The sequence below is a fragment of the Aedes albopictus genome, chromosome 1, assembly GCF_035046485.1.
Source record: "Aedes albopictus strain Foshan chromosome 1, AalbF5, whole genome shotgun sequence".
In the NCBI taxonomy this organism is placed as follows: domain Eukaryota; kingdom Metazoa; phylum Arthropoda; class Insecta; order Diptera; family Culicidae; genus Aedes; species Aedes albopictus.
In genome coordinates, this window is record NC_085136.1 from 102999522 (window position 1) to 103020333 (window position 20812).

The 20812-nt window shown below is 44.6% G+C and overlaps 1 protein-coding gene and 1 long non-coding RNA gene across 5 annotated transcripts in view; one reads left to right on the plus strand and one right to left on the minus strand.

Moving 5' to 3' along the window:
- The window catches only part of LOC109409444 (protein phosphatase Slingshot), a 111169-nt gene extending 91153 nt beyond the window's left edge, over positions 1-20016 (plus strand). For all 4 annotated transcript variants that reach the window (XM_029855476.2, XM_029855478.2, XM_029855479.2 and 1 more), the window contains 3 exons: positions 16810-17010; positions 17080-17349; positions 17416-20016. In XM_029855476.2, coding sequence (XP_029711336.2) covers positions 16810-17010; positions 17080-17349; positions 17416-19918 — 2974 coding nt within the window. In that variant the 3' untranslated portion in view covers positions 19919-20016. The remainder of the gene's footprint in view (positions 1-16809; positions 17011-17079; positions 17350-17415) is intronic.
- On the minus strand, positions 1073-11958 carry LOC134285089 (uncharacterized). The gene is made up of 2 exons (XR_009996135.1): positions 8325-11958; positions 1073-8274 (listed from the first exon to the last, which is right to left on the minus strand). It is a non-coding gene; the product is annotated as an uncharacterized LOC134285089 (long non-coding RNA).
- Positions 20017-20812: the final 796 nt, after the last annotated feature.

Sequence of the window (20812 nt, forward strand, 5' to 3'; positions counted from 1 at the left end):
TCCGTAACGCTTTTTTGTATGAAAATCCTAAAATTTTTGTATGGACCGTAACGCTTGGCCATACTCCCCCCCTTCCCCTAGAGCGTTACGTAATATGTGGACGGCGCCTAATGAATCCGGAAGAAACGCGTAGGCATAATGATTTTGTTTCTAATTTGCAACTTTTTGCCCCAGGGTACAAATCGCTGCGATGCGGAACAAGTGCAAGCCAGCGATTTGTCCATACAAGAAAAATGATTTTACTTTTAATGTGGTGGCGCCATCTCTGAGAAAAACAACCTTTGATTTCTTACTATTGAAGACATGATTATTATTATTATTTATTTTTTTATCGAGATGTTCAGCTCTCGGCTGGTTCTTCTCGTCTATTAGGAACACTGAAAACTTCAGCCATACCTCTGAAGAAATATGTCTAGTATTCAGAGCAGAATTTTATTTATTATTATTACATCAACAGACTTATTGTCCCAATGATGGTTCTCACTTAAAAATAACAACAAAGCTCGGTCATATAACAGTAAAAATAATACGTAAAACAAAACAACAACAATACAATTAATTTCACTATCCTGGAGGTGAGTTCTTAGATAAAATTACGACGGATAGTTTGCCTGGGAAGATGGAAGTCAAAACCTGACGCTACCCTGTTAAAACAACGTTGCAGGTCAATTATTGCGCTGTTTTGTCCAAAAAGAGTTCGTCGGAGCGGCAATCGTAACATGGCATTAGCTCGTAGTCTTCTGCTGCGAGCACTAATGTCGATCAGTGCAAGAATAGCAGGACAATCTATTCTCCCTTGCAGCAAATCCGCGATTATCATCGCTCTATGAACATCTCTGCGTGTTTGTAGCGTTTCGAGGTGTATCAATCGAAATCTACTATGATAGCTCGGCAATCGGTGAGGGTCACGCCAGGGAAGCCTGCGAAGTGCAAAATGGATGAAGCGACGCTGAACCGATTCAATCTTTTCTATGCCGTTCTGATAGTATGGAAGCCGGACAGCGGAACAATATTCTAGAGTCGAACGAACGAGCGAGCAATAGAGTGACTTAAGGCAGTAGACGTCGGTAAAGTCCTTGGCAATACGGAAGATGAATCCTAGAGTCCTAGAAGCCTTCGCGATAACATACGACAAATGGTGTTTGAAAGTCAGCTGAACGTCCAGAATTACACCTAAGTCTTTCACATGGTCAGCTCGTTGAAGTTCTGTCCCGTGTAACTGATAGTTAAACAGGATTGGCTGTTTTCTCCGAGAGAACGAAATAACGGTGCATTTTTCAGGGTTAACTACCATACGATTCAAACTGCACCAGTTCGCGAAGGCATTCAAATCAACATCACAGATAGAACGGATGCGCAGGAACATTTTCAAATCGTCTGCGAAGCTAATCGTGGGCCTTTGATAACGTAGTTGACATCGTCGAAATACAGCAGGGAAATTAGGGGACCCAGATGACTTCCTTGCGGTATTACAGAAGTAGCCTTGAAAGTTTCCGAGATATGCCCATCAAGTCCAACCGTCAGTAAGCGCATTCTGTCAGGTAGGAGTAGAGCCAGCGTAGTGTCTGGCCGCCGATCCCAAGTCTTTCGAGTTTAGCGATCGTCACATCATGGTTAATCTTGCCAAATGCAGCGCTCAAATCCGAATAGACCACATCTGTTTGGGCTTGTTCAGCCATGCTGTCCGTAATGTGAGATGTAAGGTTCAAGAGATTGGTGGTAGTGGATCTACCCGAGATGTAACCATGTTGATTTTCACTGATGTACGGCTTGCAATGAGACATCAGCGGGTCCATAACAATAAGCTCGAATAGTTTCGAGATGGCGCAGAGACATGATATTCCTCGGCAATTATTGACATCCTTTCGATCGCCTTTTTTGTGAACGGGAAACACGATTGCCTTCTTCCAGATTGACGGTAAAATTCCGCTAGTTAGGGACAAAGAAAACACCAACGGGATAGGGTCGACTAATTCGTCAATATGCGTTTTTAGGAAAGATGATGGAACACCGTCGGGCCCTGGATTGGTCGATGATTTCAATTGTCTGGCTGCTCTCACAATCGTTATATCATCAACACCAATCGTGATTAGTACATCACCGTTCAGTGGAACATTACTAGCGGCCAGCGCTACATGCTCTTCGGGTAAAACCTCCTCGCTGAACACACTAGCAAATTTACTGGCGAAAAGACGACACACATCGTTTCTATTAGAGGCCACTCGACCTTCAAGCATCATTGTGGAAGGCAACCCGGACTCCTTTCGTTGTTGATTCACATATCGCCAGAACGCTTTGGGTTTCGACTTCAGTTTTCGTTGGATGTGTAGCTGATATCTTCTAAAACAGTTGCCTGCTAGTGTCCGATCACGGACACTGGACGGAGGGATGGCCGGCTCTTCCCACTGAAGAGGGCCGCAGGAACAAAGCTGCAGACGATAGCTCGACGACTTCGAATAACTCTCAAGTGGTTAGCCTTGTAAAAGGCTGATTGTTCGGCTGTCCAAGGAAAAGAGTCGTTTCACTTTAACGATGTTTATTTGATCACTACTTTACAAAGACTGATTGCTCTTCGAGCAAATGCGATCACTTATATATCCCACCCCAGCATTCCCAAAACACACCATCCACCAATCAGCGCGAGCCTCGCTCGCATTGGTCGGTGCCCTGATAGACGCTGAGATGCGAACATGTCGCAGCGTGTTCTTCGCGTCCTCGTCTCGCTTCGCTCGCATGATGCTGGAATTTGGTCTCACTGTTGTCGGCGTCGATGTGAGGAAAACATATCACCGGCAGAAACTGGAAACTTCGCTTCGTGAGCGAACATACTCCCCGGCAAAGAATAAAGTTCTTTATGTTGCGGTTGACGTTCAACGATAAAAGTGCTTAGTGATAGCTCGTCAGGTGGCTTCCTCGGCTTCACAGTCAGATGAGATATCCTTACATTAGGGTCGGGAGGCTTCGGCGGTTGATCCGATTCGTTCAGCAGGATCATCATCAATGCAGAAGCAGTTATATCGAGCATCTTCACTTTCTGTAGGATGACTTGTTCGAGTTTGTGTGGATCTTTGTTCCCGGTTACGATAAGGGTCCTCTCGTAAGGCTGACATTGCTCCTCGATTGCGGAATACTTTTCCAAAAAGACTGCAGCTTCATCAGGAGAAATTACCACTTCCACTGGTTTTAATGGTTGATTAAACGGCTGATCACCCAACGGTACAAGAATCGATGTCGATGAATTTAGTTTCGTTGCTGAAGCTGGAATGGGCTGCTTCACCGACGATGTCAAAGATCGGGTTTCCACATCAGCTGGCAGTTGTTCACATACAGGCTTACCAGATGCAGCAGCAGACACGCTCAACTTCTCCATCAGTATACTTACATCAGAATGTTGGACTTTCAACAACTCACACTCCACGAAAAGCTCAGCATATTCTGGCTCTGCTCTGTGAAGCATCAGTAGGGAATCAACTTCTTCATATTCATGTCCACATTCTTCCACTTGATGCTTGAGGAATTGCATAAACACCTCAGTTTTCTCTGAATCAAAACAGATGTTGCTGAGGGCCTCTTCGATGCACGTCAGCTTCACTTCAATCTCACTAATTTGTAACAAAAGTTCAACTTGTTCGGCCATGTCTAAAATTCACTTCCGCACTGACAATGCATTTCACTTAACTGATCACAGCAAATGTTCTTGTTGGAATCATCAGTTCCACGACAGGTTCGGATTCTCTATCTCGCACTGTGATTTTGATTCACTGGATACGGATCTCTCAACAGATTCAATGTTACACTCCTCTCCACATCGGAACGAAACGTGTTCAGACACGTTCAGGTGCTTTCACTCTCTTGGCATCTGGGAACTCTCGCGCGCGATGACTGGTTCACCTGAACCGGAACTGTGATGCGCCTCTCGCACCACGCAGGAATTGAACGTGTTCGGACACGTCAGCGAAACACACTCTCACTGTCGGCGTTCACGCCGAAACTTCGACCACTCGCGCGCGACTCACTTTCGCTTTTACGAATCGGACTGAACTTCCACCCGCGCGCGATTTACTTCGTTTCACTAGTACACGGAGTACTCACTGTAAACACTTGGACAGCCAGAGGAAAACCAACTCTGAATAACTGCGCCAGCTATCGTCTCAGCAGAACGGGTTTGTCGCAATCGTCAGATTGGCGACTGGGTAGCGGACTGTATGCGGGGTGGTGCCTCAATCGTCAGATTGACGACACGCGTACGTTGCGGGTGCAACACCAAAACGGATCGCTCGTGGATCCGGGTCGACTGGACCAAAATGTCCGATCACGGACACTGGACGGAGGGATGGCCGGCTCTTCCCACTGAAGAGGGCCGCAGGAACAAAGCTGCAGACGATAGCTCGACGATTTCGAATAACTCTCAAGTGGTTAGCCTTGTAAAAGGCTGATTGTTCGGCTGTCCAAGGAAAAGAGTCGTTTCACTTTAACGATGTTTATTTGATCACTACTTTACAAAGACTGATTGCTCTTCGAGCAAATGCGATCACTTATATATCCCACCCCAGCATTCCCAAAACACACCATCCACCAATCAGCGCGAGCCTCGCTCGCATTGGTCGGTGCCCTGATAGACGCTGAGATGCGAACATGTCGCAGCGTGTTCTTCGCGTCCTCGTCTCGCTTCGCTCGCATGATGCTGGAATTTGGTCTCGCTGTTGTCGGCGTCGATATGAGGAAAACATATCACCGGCAGAAACTGGAAACTTCGCTTCGTGAGCGAACAGCTAGTATTCTTATGTTCGTTGTTCACCCTAAAGGAATGGTCACGGAGAAGCAGCGTTCGGCGTTTGGAATACAGTCTAAGGGCTGCACGTTTTGAAGTCTTCATTCTGCGGAGCTCTTGAGTTTGCCAAGGTGGGCCACAGGAGGAATGATTTATTTTTGGTACATATCTTTCAATTGCATGTCCCATGATATGCGAAAGTGTTAGAGCAGCATTTTCCACACCGTTCAAATCCAGAACGTCAAGCCAGTCTATTGAACCAAGAAAGTCAGCTATGCCTGGGTGGTTCGCCTGGTTGAAATCGTACGAGACCGGAGAAATACTTTCCTGGATGTGTGCGTCATTATAGTTGAGAACGAGTGCATTTCATCATAGAAATACTTGTGATTCAAAACAAATCAATATTTAGTCTTTTGGATTTACCGTATTGCAAAAAAAAACATTCGTTGACGTCTAAATGCTTTCTTATATCTCAGGTATCTCAGGAGGTCTAATTTCGAAAAGATTTTGTTTCTCTCGAACAATACCCCAAATAATGGTTTTGATGCTTTCCATATGCCTATAATGAAGACAGTGCATGTAACATATTGCCACATATCATTAACAGCAAGTGGAACCCATTTTGAAGCGCAGCAAACAAATGGTGAAGTAGTTGTTCCTTTAATGAGCGATCGTGCGGACAAGTCTGGTGTCGTTTGTACGAATGATGATGATGACTCTGATGAAGCTGAAATTTGGGATGACGCCGGAAGTATTCCGAGCGGAACTGAAAGCAATCACGAAAATGATCCGAATGATGTCGAGAATGAAAATGCTTTGCGTCGATCAATGAGGACCAATCGTGGACAGCTCCCAAAATGGTATGCGTGTAACAGCCGAATTGGAAGAATGAGAACCAAGGAATCTCAAAAAGTCGTTGGATTCCACAAATAAAATCAAGTGGCAGAACGCGACGATGGAAGAGCTAGACGCGATGAAAGAAAACAATACTTCGGATCTAGTTGATTTACCCGCAGGAAAGTCGAATCGGTTGCAAATGGTTCTACAAAGCACGGTGGCCGAAGGATTCAATCAGCGCTACGGAACTGATTATGATGAAGTTTTCGCCCTCGAAGTTCGACAGACAACGTTCAGGACCCTAATGTCAGTAGCAGCAAATCGGGGAATGATACTCAACGGCAACCTTAAGGATGAGATTTTTATGATGCAGCCTCCAGGGTTCGCGGACAAGAGGATAAGGTGTGCCGTGCCGTTTGAAGAAAAGTATGTATGTCCTAAAACAAGCAGCACGTTCATGGAATCACCGATTTCATCAAGTTCTTGTCAAGGTTCTTGTGAAGGAAGGTATAAAAGCAGTAGCTCCGTAGCAGCGAGTTCATTCGTTATCAAGCTCTTATGGAAGCAACATCAAATAAGCTTAGAATTGTTGTATCGTTAAACTTATTTTTCTTTGGAGAAGAAAACCTGAAGATGGATGTTGTTTGAGAGTGCCTTTGCTGAAGAACTTTAGAAAACCAACCGGCTGTCCGATCCGAACATTTCAAGGTTCGAAGCAGAAGTCGAAACTTACTGGTAAGCGCAACCATTTTTAGAAGAAAAGGCACAACGCCAAGAACTGTCACGTGACATTGAAGCCGGAAAGACGATCTGAAGCAAATGCTGCATTTGGAGGTAAAGTAGTGGTATTCAAGATAGGAAGGTGTCGAGCAGGATGAGGGATCGATGCCTTTCAAGCAAGATTCTGGTGCCACGGACCATCTTGTCAATATAAAGAACTGCGTTACGTTGATTTCACGAAGCTGAATCATCAACACTGCAAATTTTGTTTGCTGGTATGCAGCAAACTTTGCTGACTTTTTTGTGCTGATTTCATTCAGCAATACGAATTTACTGAATATCAGCAATTATTTTTCAGCTTGCTGAATCTTTCAGCAATTTAGACAGTTGATCAGCAACGTTGTGCTGAAATTCAGCGAAAATTTTGCTGAAATTCAGCAATTTTTTTGCTGATTTTTTTTTTGTGCTGGAAGCGTTTCAAAAAATTTGGTGTGAACGCAGCTAAGGATGGTCAATCCTTAACCCCTTGTCGCCCACGACTTCTTTCAAACTTTTGAATGCTAAAAAATACTATGAACAAAAAGTGCTCGAACAAAAGTTGTTAGGGATCACTTAAATTTATCGAAATCGTAAAAAAAGTTTTTAATTGTTTATTAATAGTTATTGATTGTTTATCAATAGTTTCACGATTGAACCAATAATTAGAGTGTACAAGTGCTCTAATAAGCTTATAACCTCTTCCCAAACGCTTTTATAACATATTGAAGTGAACTGGTTTAGGTCGGATTCGCCAAAAAGTGATGGTGCTCTACAGACACCATAAGCGTTAAAGGGTTAACTTCGTAGCATCGCCGTACGATAAAGGGCGCCAACAAGGAAGGTACGAGCATTACCCTGCAGGATGTGGTTTTTGGTGCCTCTACTGCCAGCAAATCTCCTTTCACAGATAAAAGTATGGCAAAAGCGAACGAAAACGTCATGACGTCATGAAGAAGAAAACTATGATGAAGTTCAGCAGTGAGCTAACCGGAAAATGTCCAATGCCGGGTAACTTCTACTAGCTTTATTTTTTCAATCAGTATCATGGCGGCCAACATGTGTGGAGCAGCGAACGGTAGCCTGTGGTATCGTCGACTTGACCATTTGAGAAAAATAACATACAAGCACTCGTTAAGCACATAATGGTATCAGATCAGGTATTCAATAGAAGCTAGACAAATTACATTTTTGTGACGTTTGTGTTCTCAGAAAGCAGTGCCGAGAACCATTCGCGGGTACAAGAGTCCATGCTGGAAGGCCTTTAGAGTGAGTGCACTCCGATGTGTATCAGAAGGCCGGCGCCAGAGGCACGTTATCCTCCACTTGGGACATTTGTGCCATGGTTCTCGGTTGACTGTACCCAGACCCACTACGCAGTAGCACATCCGATCAAAAAGAAGGCCGAGGTTTTCCAAACGTCCCGAGAGTACCAGGCGATGGCCAGGGTCGCTCTCGGGCATTCCGTATCAAAGCTAACGTTTGATCAAGGACGCGAATCGTGCTCGCGTGCTGCGTATAACAATTTATTTAGAACTTTTTTTTGGTTTACGCAAAATTGGGACTATTAACAACGCCTGGTATTTTTTGGTACTAAACATAGCTTTTACAACAATTTGGGAGCCATTTGTAGTCTCAAAAATGGCTTAATTTCACCGCGTGAAGAAAATTAGCTCAAACTTATTGTAAAATTATAGATTTGGTAAATATTTTAAGAAATAATCAAATTATGGGATGACATGAGCTGAACTACGCAGTTTATATTGTGGGTTAAACCCTAATCCACTCTAAAATCTCTTTCCCGGTTTTTTGTCGAAGTCAAAAGAAGAAAAGTACCCTTAACGGGCAGTGGCAAGAATATTGCCACCAGCGCTGGTGGCCTAAACGGGCAGTGGCAACTATATTGCCACCTCAAAAGCTCGTTTTTGGGGTTAACGGGCAGTGGCAACTATATTGCCACCAGTGTTTTTGGGTTGAACGGGCAGTGGCAACTATATTGCCACCTAGATTTTTGAGAGTTTCTTTCAAACAAAAATTGTTTTGTACACATAATCATGTATATAATCATTTCCATAATAGTATACGTTGACAACTCTTCTAGTTTTCTTGGCCTTATAAGGGGTTAACCAGCCGCGTTTGCGCCCGTTTGATTTGTACAAGGTGTCTGATTATACGTGACAGCTTCTACCCGGCGGCTACAAAAACAGTTTTAGCCAAGGTGCACACCGTGTACAAACCATACGTGCGCGGTCTGGCGCGATCTGATGCTGCGCGTTTCGAACGCAGCTGGCTGAGAATCCAAGACAAGTGTGACTATCTGAGCTTTCTTAAAGGTTTGGATCATGGATGATTCAAACATGTCAATACTGCATTAGTTTATTTAAGGTTTGAATTTCAATTTGTGTTAGTGAATTTGAACCTAGATCACGGCGTGTGTATGGGAAAAGTTTATAACAAAAAAATAGGCATCGTCAATTTTTTTGCTATTCAAAAATAGAGGCTTTCAGCTTTCATTTGCAGGGTCCCTCAAAAAAATCCACCGAGGGATCCCGAACAACTTTTTCAGAATACTGTTTTTTCCCATACAAAATGAACGGTTCCAAATTTATCCCTATTTCTACTTAACAAACATACCCAATTTTTGTATGAAAAAGTTCCCCCGATGGAATATTTCGATGTTAGGCTTGAATGAAAGCTGGTAGCGTCAACTTTCGCGTAGCGTTAAAATTAGCGATGCCTATTTTTTTGTAATAAATTTCTTCCACCAGACACACCGTGAGATAATCAAGAAATTGATTGTGAACTTTCAATAAGGGATAACCCTCAATCTACAAGTATGCCAATAAATAAATTTAATCGGGGGTCAAGTACGTGAAGGTTAAGAAAGTTCAGTATTTTCTTAAAGGTCTGTATCAATATTCAAACTTGTCAAAACTACTGTATTTTACAAGCACAGTAGCACCACACAGCGGCGTAATTGTGTACCATACATCACCTGTAAAATGTTCATTTGACATAAACTGCATTTTCAAAATTATAGCTGAGTTTGTTATAATGCTCATATAAAGATGATCAAAATGAATTTATTTGTATTATAACTGACCTTGTTATAATTCTGATATAATTAAATCAGGTTTTTAAATACTTTTTTGTCAAATATATCTAAATATACCTAACAGACGTTGAATATATTTATCAACCGTTGATATAAATTTGTTACATTTTTGTTATGCCTTTCTGATCGGGCAGTTTGTGTCTCCAATAACTATCACACTGTCGCTGCCCTTCAGCTTGTGCAAATTGTTCCGCTCTGGTCAGCAACTGATACATAATGCGACGTTCCATGGGGATTAACACAAAAGGCCGAAACTCGAAAGGCCGAACCACGAAAGGCCGAATCACCAAAGGGCGAAACCAGTGTAACTACCACAAAAGGCCGAAAGCATAAAAGGCCGAATTACGAAAGGCCGAATATAAAGAAAGGCCGAAGGTAACGAAAGGCCGAATGTAACAAAAGGCCGAAAGTAACGAAAGGCCGAAATACGAAAGACTATTAACTATTAACTCGGTTTCCGTTTAGTTAATTGCTCTATCAATTGAAAGAATGTATATAAGGGTTGTTTAAGTAGTTTATAACCTCAAATTGAATAGTTGTAAATTTTTAGTAGTTCCATTCCAACGTAAAATGCACATCAATGTGAATCATGCGGCGTAGCCGTATGGAGGATTGAGGAACTGAGGCGGCAGAAGGCCGCCGAAGTATCCGATAACTGATGCACCGTAATTGCATCGATTCGAATTCCAGCAAAACAGTAGTTCCAATAGTATGCTGCGTATAATGCGAACATAAGTTGTTATCTTTTTTTAGGTCCGACGAGCGTTAGCGAGTGCGGACAGCAAGCGTTTCCCCGATATATAGCAAACGTAGTTTTTCGGCCAGCTATTTGCCCTTTCTATCACTATGTGCTGCCGTTATAAGCATATTATGCCATGTTCTGTAATATCACTATACATGTCTCATTTGTAGACAATAGTTCCAACTTCCAAAAAGATTTAAGTAAAATTAATTGATGTTGAACGACATTTATTTGCTTTAATGTTTTTTTTTTGTTATAGATTTAATTGTGAAAAGCAATGAAAAGGAGAGGGTTAAGTAATAAAATGACTACTTTTGTAATTCGGCCTTTCGTTTCATTCGGCCTTTCGTTACATTCGGCTTTTCGTTACCTTCGGCCTTTTGTTACCTTCGGCCTTTCGTTCCCTTCGGCCTTTCGTAATTCGGCCTTTTGTTACCTTCGGCCTTTCGTGCCTTCGGCCTTTTGTGATTCGGCCTTTCGTAGTAGTCCCGTTCCATGTCCTGTTGAGCATTGTTGACTTGGTTGACCGAGATGGCATCGATTTCGTCAATCAACAATTACTCTAGCATGGTGAAAGCACAGACAAACAGACGTAACACCTAGAACGATTTTCATGGAAATCCATCGCCCAGTTCACACTACCATCCCCTGGTGGAAAAGTTGCACGAATCACTGCGTTGTGCAATATCGTCAACAGAAGGCGCTAGTGTGAAACGTCAAACGCATAGAAAAACAATGCGCGCGCCTCTGGTTGTGAAAGCGAAAAGTATAAAAATTTAAAATGATCGTTAAGGCTCAAGCATCCGTCATCATTTTTCGGAAAATAAAAAGCAGTTTTCTCGCTGCACATCAAAACAAGGATCATGAAAATATATTCACTGCATTATATTCCTCATGTGGAGTACAGTGAATATATTTTCATAGCATAAACTTTTGTTTTGAACGAAAAAACTGCTTTCAAATGTTTGATGATGACGATGATTTCAATGACGAAAAGTTCAACGTTAAAAGCGTGGTCGATGGAAATTTCGCAAGTGTTACGTCTGTTTGTCTGTGGTGAAAGGTCCTCTGCCTGTTCGAAAACCTCGTGGATACTTCTCTTAGATTCACCGGAAACTTTTGCTACCAGCTACACTCAGCGAAGTAAACTACCGAAATTCTTCAAAATACCTTGTGAAATTTAGCCATAACTGTAAAGTATGGATACCATAAGAATACCTTATGAATATTGAACATGCATATTATGACCTAATTACATAAGATAAACGTATGAAAAGGGCAGAAAAATCACAAACTGATGCAGACTGGAATCGATACATGAACGTCGAGATCACTGAGCTCGTGCCCAACCCACGCGGCTATCGACGCTTGAGAATATCGTGTTGCTAAATGTGTATAAAAGCCAAACTGTGAGTCGATTCTGCGTTATAGACCGACCTTATGAAAATCGTTCTAGCCGTTATGAATTGTTTAAAGGCCATTTCATAAGTTAGACCTTATGATAATCTTAGGTTTATTTGCCTGAGTGTATGTAGCAGGGATTTCTACCAGAACGGTTATCAGTTTCTCAGCGATGGTATGAGCAAGCTACGTCTGTCCAGAACCGGGAGGACCATGTGAAAGGATGCTTGCCATGGTGCAACAGCTCGCACAACTCGCGCAAAATGTTGTCCATGCCGCCAATATCTTCGAATGCAATTTCCACAAATCGAGTAAGGTACACCGGGGCAAGTTGAAACGGGTGGGGCAAGATGAAACAGCGGGTTAACATTATGTTATCCAATGATGGTAAACAGCTTGAATGCCATAACACAATATTTTTGATTCAAACAATCTTTTGACGAACGAAAAATTTCCAAAATGTATTGAAATCTATTTCAAAACTTCGTGTTTCATCTTGCCCCACCCGTTTCAACTTGCCCCGGTGTACCTTACAGACCTCCTTCTTGAGCTTCCAATGTGGAACAGCCGTTGGAGCTCTGAATTCGGTCCAGAAGAAGCGTCTCGATTGATTGGAGGTGGTCGGGACGTCGGCTGGGGCAAAAGTGGGTTCGAGCCATTTGAGCCGCCGTTGCTGGAATTGGCCGCTTTTTTCACGGACTTCGGTTTATCGGTGCGAGTCACCTTCGTCTGCACTGTAATCCGCGCCTTCATCGTTGTTTATGTTAATCGCCTCGTCATCATTGCCTGCAGGATTTCCTTTAGAAGCGGCCGGAACTTCGTTCTTATTGCTTATGTGCATGTTGGTCAGTGCGTCGTTCCCATTCCTTCATGGACATCTGTTTGGTTAACTAGATCCGCGGCAGTTGCCGTCGTTTTGGTTCGATCTGCTCGTTTTGTGGTGAGTTCTCCGTCTGGGCGTCACATAGCAAGGGGGTGGTTCGATTTATATTATCGGCCGAGTAGGTTTCCCGATGAGTTTTCTGCTAATCTACTGGTCCTGATAAAAAAAATTAGATTGAATTGTATTTTAGGTATAGAGGTAATCACGTTCAAATGTACGCGTGCCTTTTTTGTAGATGTAGTTGTGAAACTGCGAGGAAAATATTTGCACTCTTGCGCCGGACGTTAGTTTTATCATTATTTACCCGTTTTACCCAATTCGATTGGGTAATATTTGCATATGCAATCTGAATAGCCTTTCAATCGGCGTGCACTTTTGTGTGAGGAAAAATATGCGCTAGTGTTCGTGTGTTGAAATCAGTCTTGTGCATTATCACCATCATAACACAAAAAAGCCGCAACATCAACATTGCCCTTCTTCCTCCATCAACGCTACAGCCGACCGTCTCTATGTTGCTATCGAACACATTCGAGACGAACGCATTGATACGGTGGCTGCCGCCGCCACGCTCTTTCTCTGCAAATCTCTTGAGTAGCCGAACGCTTCTTAACCGTCGTTCCGACGCAGAGCTATGTCACTCACTGCTGGGTGACTCTCGTCTGAAAATGCCAGGATGAGGGTCAATTTGTTAAGTAGTATTGCATGGCGCAGCAAACACAACCATAGCACGCCCTATGAATAGAATGAAAAGCGTAGAACAAAAACTCGCTTCGGTGTTTAATCGTGTGGTTCGAAAACAAGAGATGATCGCTGCTGTTGGATGTGGTTGACTCTGCATTGAACGAGGGTTGGCTTGAGTGGCTTTTGCGTGAATCGATTATGTTTTGATGGACTGCGTTTGTCGTAAGAAGTGATGGTTAGAGCGAGTGTCATTCGACATTGACCCTCCTGAAACTGCACATCCCTGGTTGAAATGTCACTTATCTTTATAAAGAAAATAAATTTACGCCATGACTGCCAAATCCTACTATGTGTGTATGTGTGATTGTTTTGACTGTCAAAATTTGACAGGTTTTGACTCAAGGAGAATACATTTTACTAAGGTGGCGCAGATAAACATTGCAAACCACTGGTTGTCTCTTCCACTCTTCTGGTGTTCTTATGCAACTAAAATAGTGACGTCACTATTTCAGTTCCATAAGAACACCAGAAGAATGGAAGAGACAACCAGTGGTTTGCAATGTTTATCTGCGCCACCTTAGTAAAATGTATTCTCCTTGGTTTTGACTATAGGGCACTGCATGAATTTCTCTCCTAATTCTTTCACTCTAACAGAAATTTTGTAAACAACAAGGCCAAGAAACGTCAAAATCCCATACAAATTCAAAACAGTGCAGTGCCCTATAGATATAAGTGATATTTCAACACACGAACACTAGCGCATATTTTTCCTCACACAAAAGTGCACGCCGATTGAAAGGCTATCCAGATTGCATATGCAAATATTACCCAATCGAATTGGGTAAAACGGGTAAATAATGATAAAACTAACGTCCGGCGCAAGAGTGCAAATATTTTCCTCGCAGTTTCACAACTACATCTACAAAAAAGGCACGCATACATTTGAACGTGATTACCTCTATGCGGTCGCACCGGTCGCACTTACCATTTGAATGTTCCGCTGAGTTGTGGTGACCAACATTGCCGACGGCCGATTCCCGGGAGTGTGGTTTCGCTCCGTAGATGAATGAAGTCATTTGGTTCCTTTCGGCTGGATGTGAGGGAGCTGCCGGATGTTACATTGCAATCCCTGCCCTGCAGGATCATGTTGCAGGTGCAGAATATTCTTATTCTAGGGTTGGGAGATCTGCCAATCTAGTAGCTTCAGCTGTGGCACCAATCCAAGAACCTGTCTGATGGTTGTGTCAGTCAGTCATGTAGATTCACTGTGATCGGCGACGGCTCTTTACTGTTAGTAGGTGTCCGGTCGGTGGAACGAGAACAGCTTCTGGTAGCGCTTGTCTGCTCCTGCACACCGGTGGGAAAATGATCTTACGAGTCGTGAAACTGATTGATGTGAGCACGATGGGTCTTGGAGACTTCCACCAATTCGACCTTGTTGATCTGAATAGAGTGGCCGCGGGCGCAAGGTGACGCGAAGTCATGTCGCTGCAGATTGTGCTACTTTTCCCCGAATGTCGGTTCCCCGAATGTCGTTTCCCCGAATGCTAGTTCCCCGAATGGTACGTTTCCCCGAAAGCCAGTTCCCCGAATGACCCGTTTCCCCGAAAAAAAATATAATAACATTCATGTTCGAAATGATCTCTTGCCACAAAATGTTCGTGATCCTGTTGACTAGGTTGCTCAAAAAGTTAACCGATCACAATTTGACATGTCGTTAGGGTCAATTTCGTTCTAAAAAGAACGAGCAGTAATGGAAATAAGGAGGCATATTACCATTCTTCATTCAGAAGTGTTTCAGCAGGTCTGAGAAGCAATATCACTTGAAAGAATCGCCTGTAAAATAAAGAAGGGTGTGATTCGGGGAAATGGGTCATTCGGGGAAAAGTGCCATTCGGGGAAACGGCATTCGGGGAATCGGCGTTCGGGGAAACGACATTCGGGGAACCGGCATTCGGGGAAAAGTAGCACAACCCTTATTCATTAGCTCATGATGAATAAGTGCGGTGAACACACCGAAACGATTTGATACAATATCACACTTTTATTTGAGATTCCGCACTCCGTCGCAGTCCAGTTAGCAATGCAATAATCTATAATATCAACTAAAATTTGATAAACACTGCACAATTTGTGCTTATTATAACTGTTTTGTGGCATAGTCCCTGGGCTTGGATTATATCTTCCAGGAAGCTTTGATTTCAGGCATGTAGTCGATGTGCTTTGCAGTAATGATTGGAATAGCTGAATGTATAATCAATGGCAAACAATTCTGTAAAAATCAGACCTTCAAGTCATCTGATATTGTTATACTGATCATAATGCTGCATAGTATATCGAACATTTGTCGAAGTCATTTATGTGCCGGGAAAATATAATTCCAAGTTGGTGAGAATATTACAAACTGAGGGAGGGTAATAGGCCCAGTCAGACCCCTGAATGGGCAATGTGGGTTAGTGTATGGGAATGCCATTGAAGGTTTGTAATATTCTCCGAGGCTTTCGAAATCCAACAGGGCGCGTCCCCGGGTTGCGGATAGGGGGAAAAGGGAGATTTTTCGCATTTGTACTGTAGTCAGCCAATGTGGTATTATCTCCTATGGTGTGGTAGTGCGAATGAATGATCTCATTCTATGGGAATTCGAACCTTGTAATGTATTGTTTATTAACTCCAATTTTCTAAGCTTGACAAGGTTTTGAAGACAAACATGTGATGAGAGAATTGCCTAATAGGAAAGTCACATCAGCAAAGCTTTTACATATGCAAATGCTATCCATGGGGTCATGTCTAGCATTTAATATGTATGGCAATGACTGGTTCTTACCTAGCAGGGGTACTACAAGACCACACGGACAATTCGATTAAAGGCTTAATTGGGGATAATATATTTTCCAGAACTGAAGGGACATTTTTTTCCGGGGTGACTGGCGAGTCGGAGAGGGTAGAAGTTTCCGTTTGTTATAATTGACAAAATAAACAATCGGACGTATTTTCTTTCTTTGACTTGCTTGGTATTTTGTGGATTATTGTTTTTTGGTTTTGGAAGGTATGCGATTCACTATTGAGCCTTAAAATTTATTTTGCATCTGAATAGCATTGATATTGTCAAGTCTGTACCAACACCCTAATCCCACACCAAAATACCCTTTTCCTATCCCATGGCGTTTATGTGGTCAGCAAAGACTATTCAGCCATTACCCCTCCTTATCATCGGCTTTGGACTGACTTGCGCTCTCATTGCCCCACCAAATGCTGCAAAATGAAAATGAAAATGAAAATTATAACTGTTTTGTGGCATAGTATATATAATATAGTTAAGCATGTGCTGATGGTTACTGATACTATAGAATTTTTCTCAGTGTATATATATATATCTACGCCCTTTTAAAAAGTTAAGCTCGAAATAATGAAAAAGCAAATTAACGAAATATTTTGATAGTATAGATAACAGAAAACGAAAAAAAAAATAAAAATATTTTCGTCCGCCTGCTTGTATGGAAATCGCCCATAGTGGAACGAAAGTTGACTGTACTCGAATCGGAGTAAAACCAGCAAGATTTACTCAATCAATAAGTCTCTTAATACATGTTCCTACACTGACTAACACTACAATGTCCTTTCAGGTCCGCTCTGCAAACCCTGCACAAAGTGTCATCCAAGGCACGGGAGCACAACTTCTTCGCGGTCGCGGGAGGCTCATCGCACGAATGGGTGTCCTACTACGAAAGCCACATCGACTCGGACCGGTCCTGCCTGAACGAGTGGCACGCGATGGACTCGATCGAGAGCCGCCGTCCACCGTCGCCGGATTCCATCAGAAACAAGTAAGTACCTACCTAGTTCGTTCAAGGTGTGCAGGTAACAACTTACCGATCGCATCCGTCCTTCCACAGACCAACGGAACGAGAAGAAACGGAACGTGTCATACGCACAAAGCTGAAAGGAATCATGATGACGGTCGATCTGGACGTGGTGACGTCCAAGTTCATCCGCGGCCGGCTCGAGGAGCAGCTGGACATGGACCTCGGCGAGTACAAATCGTTCATTGACGAGGAGATGCTGGTCATCCTGGGCCAGATGGATGCCCCGACGGAGATCTTCGACCACGTGTACCTGGGCTCGGAGTGGAACGCCAGCAATCTGGAGGAACTGCAACGGAATGGGTGAGTTGAGTATTGTTCAAAATCCACGATCATAACAATAAAACAAATCGTTTCTTTCTTCCTCAGCGTCCGGCACATTCTGAACGTAACGCGCGAGATCGACAACTTCTTCCCGGGAGTGTTCGACTACCTGAACGTGCGGGTGTACGACGATGAGAAGACGGATCTACTCAAGCACTGGGACAACACGTTCAAGTACATCTCGCGTGCCAAAATGGAGGGCTCGAAAGTGCTGGTACACTGTAAGATGGGAATCTCCCGGTCGGCTTCGGTGGTCATTGCGTACGCCATGAAGGCCAACAACTGGGACTTCAACAAAGCGCTCAGGCACGTGAAGGAAAAACGGAACTGCATCAAGCCGAACAAAAACTTTATCATGCAATTGGAGACGTACCAAGGGATGCTGGATGCGATGAAGAACCGGGAGAAACTACAGCGGAGCAAGAGTGAAACGAATCTGAAGACCGGTGGGAAGGAGGGGCGAACGCTGCCGGGTAGCGAACCAACTCCGCTCATCCAGGCACTCAATAGAGGAAGTGCCACAAACACGCTGAGCAAGAGCGGTAGGTTTTTGAGACGGTTGGGGAAGCGACCGAAAAGTTGGTCCCCAGATTCGGAGAAAGCTGCTTTGCTGTTGGAAACCAGTCGGCAACAGAGTCACTCCCTGGAACACCTCATGGCACCGTCTAACGAAGCGAAAACCATCCGAATACCATGTCGGAACGGGCAGAATTATAGCGTGTCGCAGAACCAGATCGTGCACCTGCAGGATGATCAGGAATCGGACCAACAACCAGTGGAGGATTCGGATAAGACAGCAGTAGAAGTGCCATCAGCAGCGTTATCAGCTTCCTCGGTGCGATCCATCATCAGCGAGCTGGAATCGTCGACCAAAGCCAAAGAAACTAGTAGCAATCACAAGAGGAAAGGTTCGTCCTCATCGGTGGCCTCAGCTACTGGATTAAGCCTGGCACCGTCGTCCATCGGAACGGATGACGACGTACGAGATCATCAATGGGATCCAGGGGAAAAGAGCTCACTGACGGCAACGCTGACGACAGTAACGACTATTGCTCAAATTTGTGATACTAGTTCCGTAGTTCCGGCTGAACCAGTGGTCTGCTGGACCAGTCAAAGTCAAATCATCCAGCAGGTTGGTCCGGTTTTACCACCGCCGCAGCAGCAGGAGCAACAGCAACCAGTGCAGCACGTGTCTCGTCAGAGTTCCTGGTCCAGTGTGGATTCCGCCGTAGTAGCGGACATGATCCGTGGGACGCTGTCGTCAACTTCGCGCAAATCCAGCTGGTGTTCTACCGGAGACAGTCAACAACCAATCCAACCGGGAGTTCGGATGGCGCCGGCGCCACCTTCCCGAAACAGCAGTTGGGGTTCGTACGATACGAGCACAACCAGCAGCATACAAACGGTGGTTGAAGTTCCTGTGGTGACGACTCCTAACAGTTCGGCGGAAGAGGACACCAGTCAAAGTGGAATCTTTCCGTACGACAAGGACGAAATCCCGTGGCACCCGGGAACAGTCAAACGGACGAAACAGAAGATCGAAGAACGGTCAACTTCGTCGATAAAACGCATTTGCAGCGAGAAGTTCGGACACAAACATCCGAAGGGGGACGACGGCAGTAGAGGAGGATCCCAGCAGCGATCGAACAGCGAGGAGGTCCTACCCTCGAATCGATCCACTGCGGCCATGATTTCGAATACGACGTACACTCGGCTGTCCGCGTCGGCCCCCGATTCCTACTGTTTGTGTTCCTTCGGAAGGAAAAAGTCCGAAGAGGAACAACCCGCGGGAAAGGGACACCATCGGAGGTTTAGCTTCCGGAAGAATGTTCCGGATGAGAAAAAGACTGCCCCGAATGACGAGAACGCTGCCATCAGTGCCGTCAGCGGGATCGTAAAGAACCTCAAGATGAGCTTCGAGGCCAAGGTGGGCGATCGAAGCAAACGGGAATCGAAAAAGGTTCGCTCTCTGCCATCGTCTCCGGTTGCCATACACACAGAACTGAGCAAGTACGGGTCCCAAGGTCCCGGGAAGCTGAACCAAAGCCAGCAGCAACAGCAGGAGGACATAACCGTCCGGGATCTGGTCGATCGGTACGAAGCTCCCCGGTTACGGGCCTCGTTCAATACGCACCATCGGCACAACAGCGGCAGTTCCACCATGACCGGTTCCGAGCAGGTAGTGCTCCGCCAGCGACCCCGATCCGTCTTTGAACCGCTCAAGCACAAACAGCTCCCGAACCGACCGATGACGATCACCAACTCGATCAACCTGATCCGGTCGGCGCAGGAGGACTTTAGTCGGCCGCCGCCCTTCGGCGGCGGTGGCATACCCTTCGTTCGGGGCATCATCGTTCCTCCAAGTGGTAGCAATGTGGGATCCGGAACCGGTTCGATGGCGGGTCCCGGATCGGGTGGAACCGGCGGCAACAAGAAGGTAATCCAACACCACGGCAAGACGCATCCGCTGGCCAAGATCAACCTGACCAAGCATCGGATCAACGCGACCTCCGCGACGACGGCAGCTACGGCGTACAACACGATGTAATCGAACGGTCCGAGCAAGGGCTATCGGTTTTTTGTTTTTGTTTTTAGATTGTGTAACCACCAAACAGCGGACGTTAATATCTAACACTATTAGGAGAATGACGACAAATTTGTGGACTTTTTGGAAGTGAGATTCCCACGTCCCGTTCCTCCCCACGGTTTAACAACGGTCCCGGTCCCCTATCCTTTGCCACAAAACCACAGTATTAATCGCATGAGCTGAATTTGCGGGGAGAAATTGCATTTTTGGATGAGCGAAACGAGAACCAGGGTTTAGGGTTGTTGAGTGGAGTGAGATGAGATGAGATATGTAGCTCGGTGACAGGCAGGGATGGGAACACTCACTTGCAACGAGTTACATTCACTTGCTATTTTCTCAGCTCAGAAGCGTGCAATGAAGAAACGATGTATGGACGACTTTTACCTTGTGATTTCGTCTAAAACTTTGCCGAATAGAGTAGGGGCCGCACACGCATAGCAAAGTCGTGAGGGAGCTGCGAAGGCAACTCTCCACGAGGTGAATGTAAATTACACTCACCTCGTGGAGAGTCGCTTTCACAGCTCTGTCACGACTTTGGGATTCATGTGCGACCCCTACTCTTTTTGGCAAAGTTTTAGACGAAATCACAAGGTAAAAGTCGTCCATACATCGTTTCTTGATTGCACGCTTCTGTGTTGGGAAAACTGCAAGTGAGTGTAACTCTTTCCAAGTGAGTGTTCCCATCCTTGGTGACAGGTGAGTAAGAATATCTCGGTCGAACATAACATGTGAGAAACCATGACCTCAATTAGGTGAGTTGGGTCCTCGTTTGAGTTGCATTAAGAATCATCCTATTTAATTCAGCATTAAATGCTAAAATTTTGTCATTTTGTCATTCACTCATCTCACGTCTCA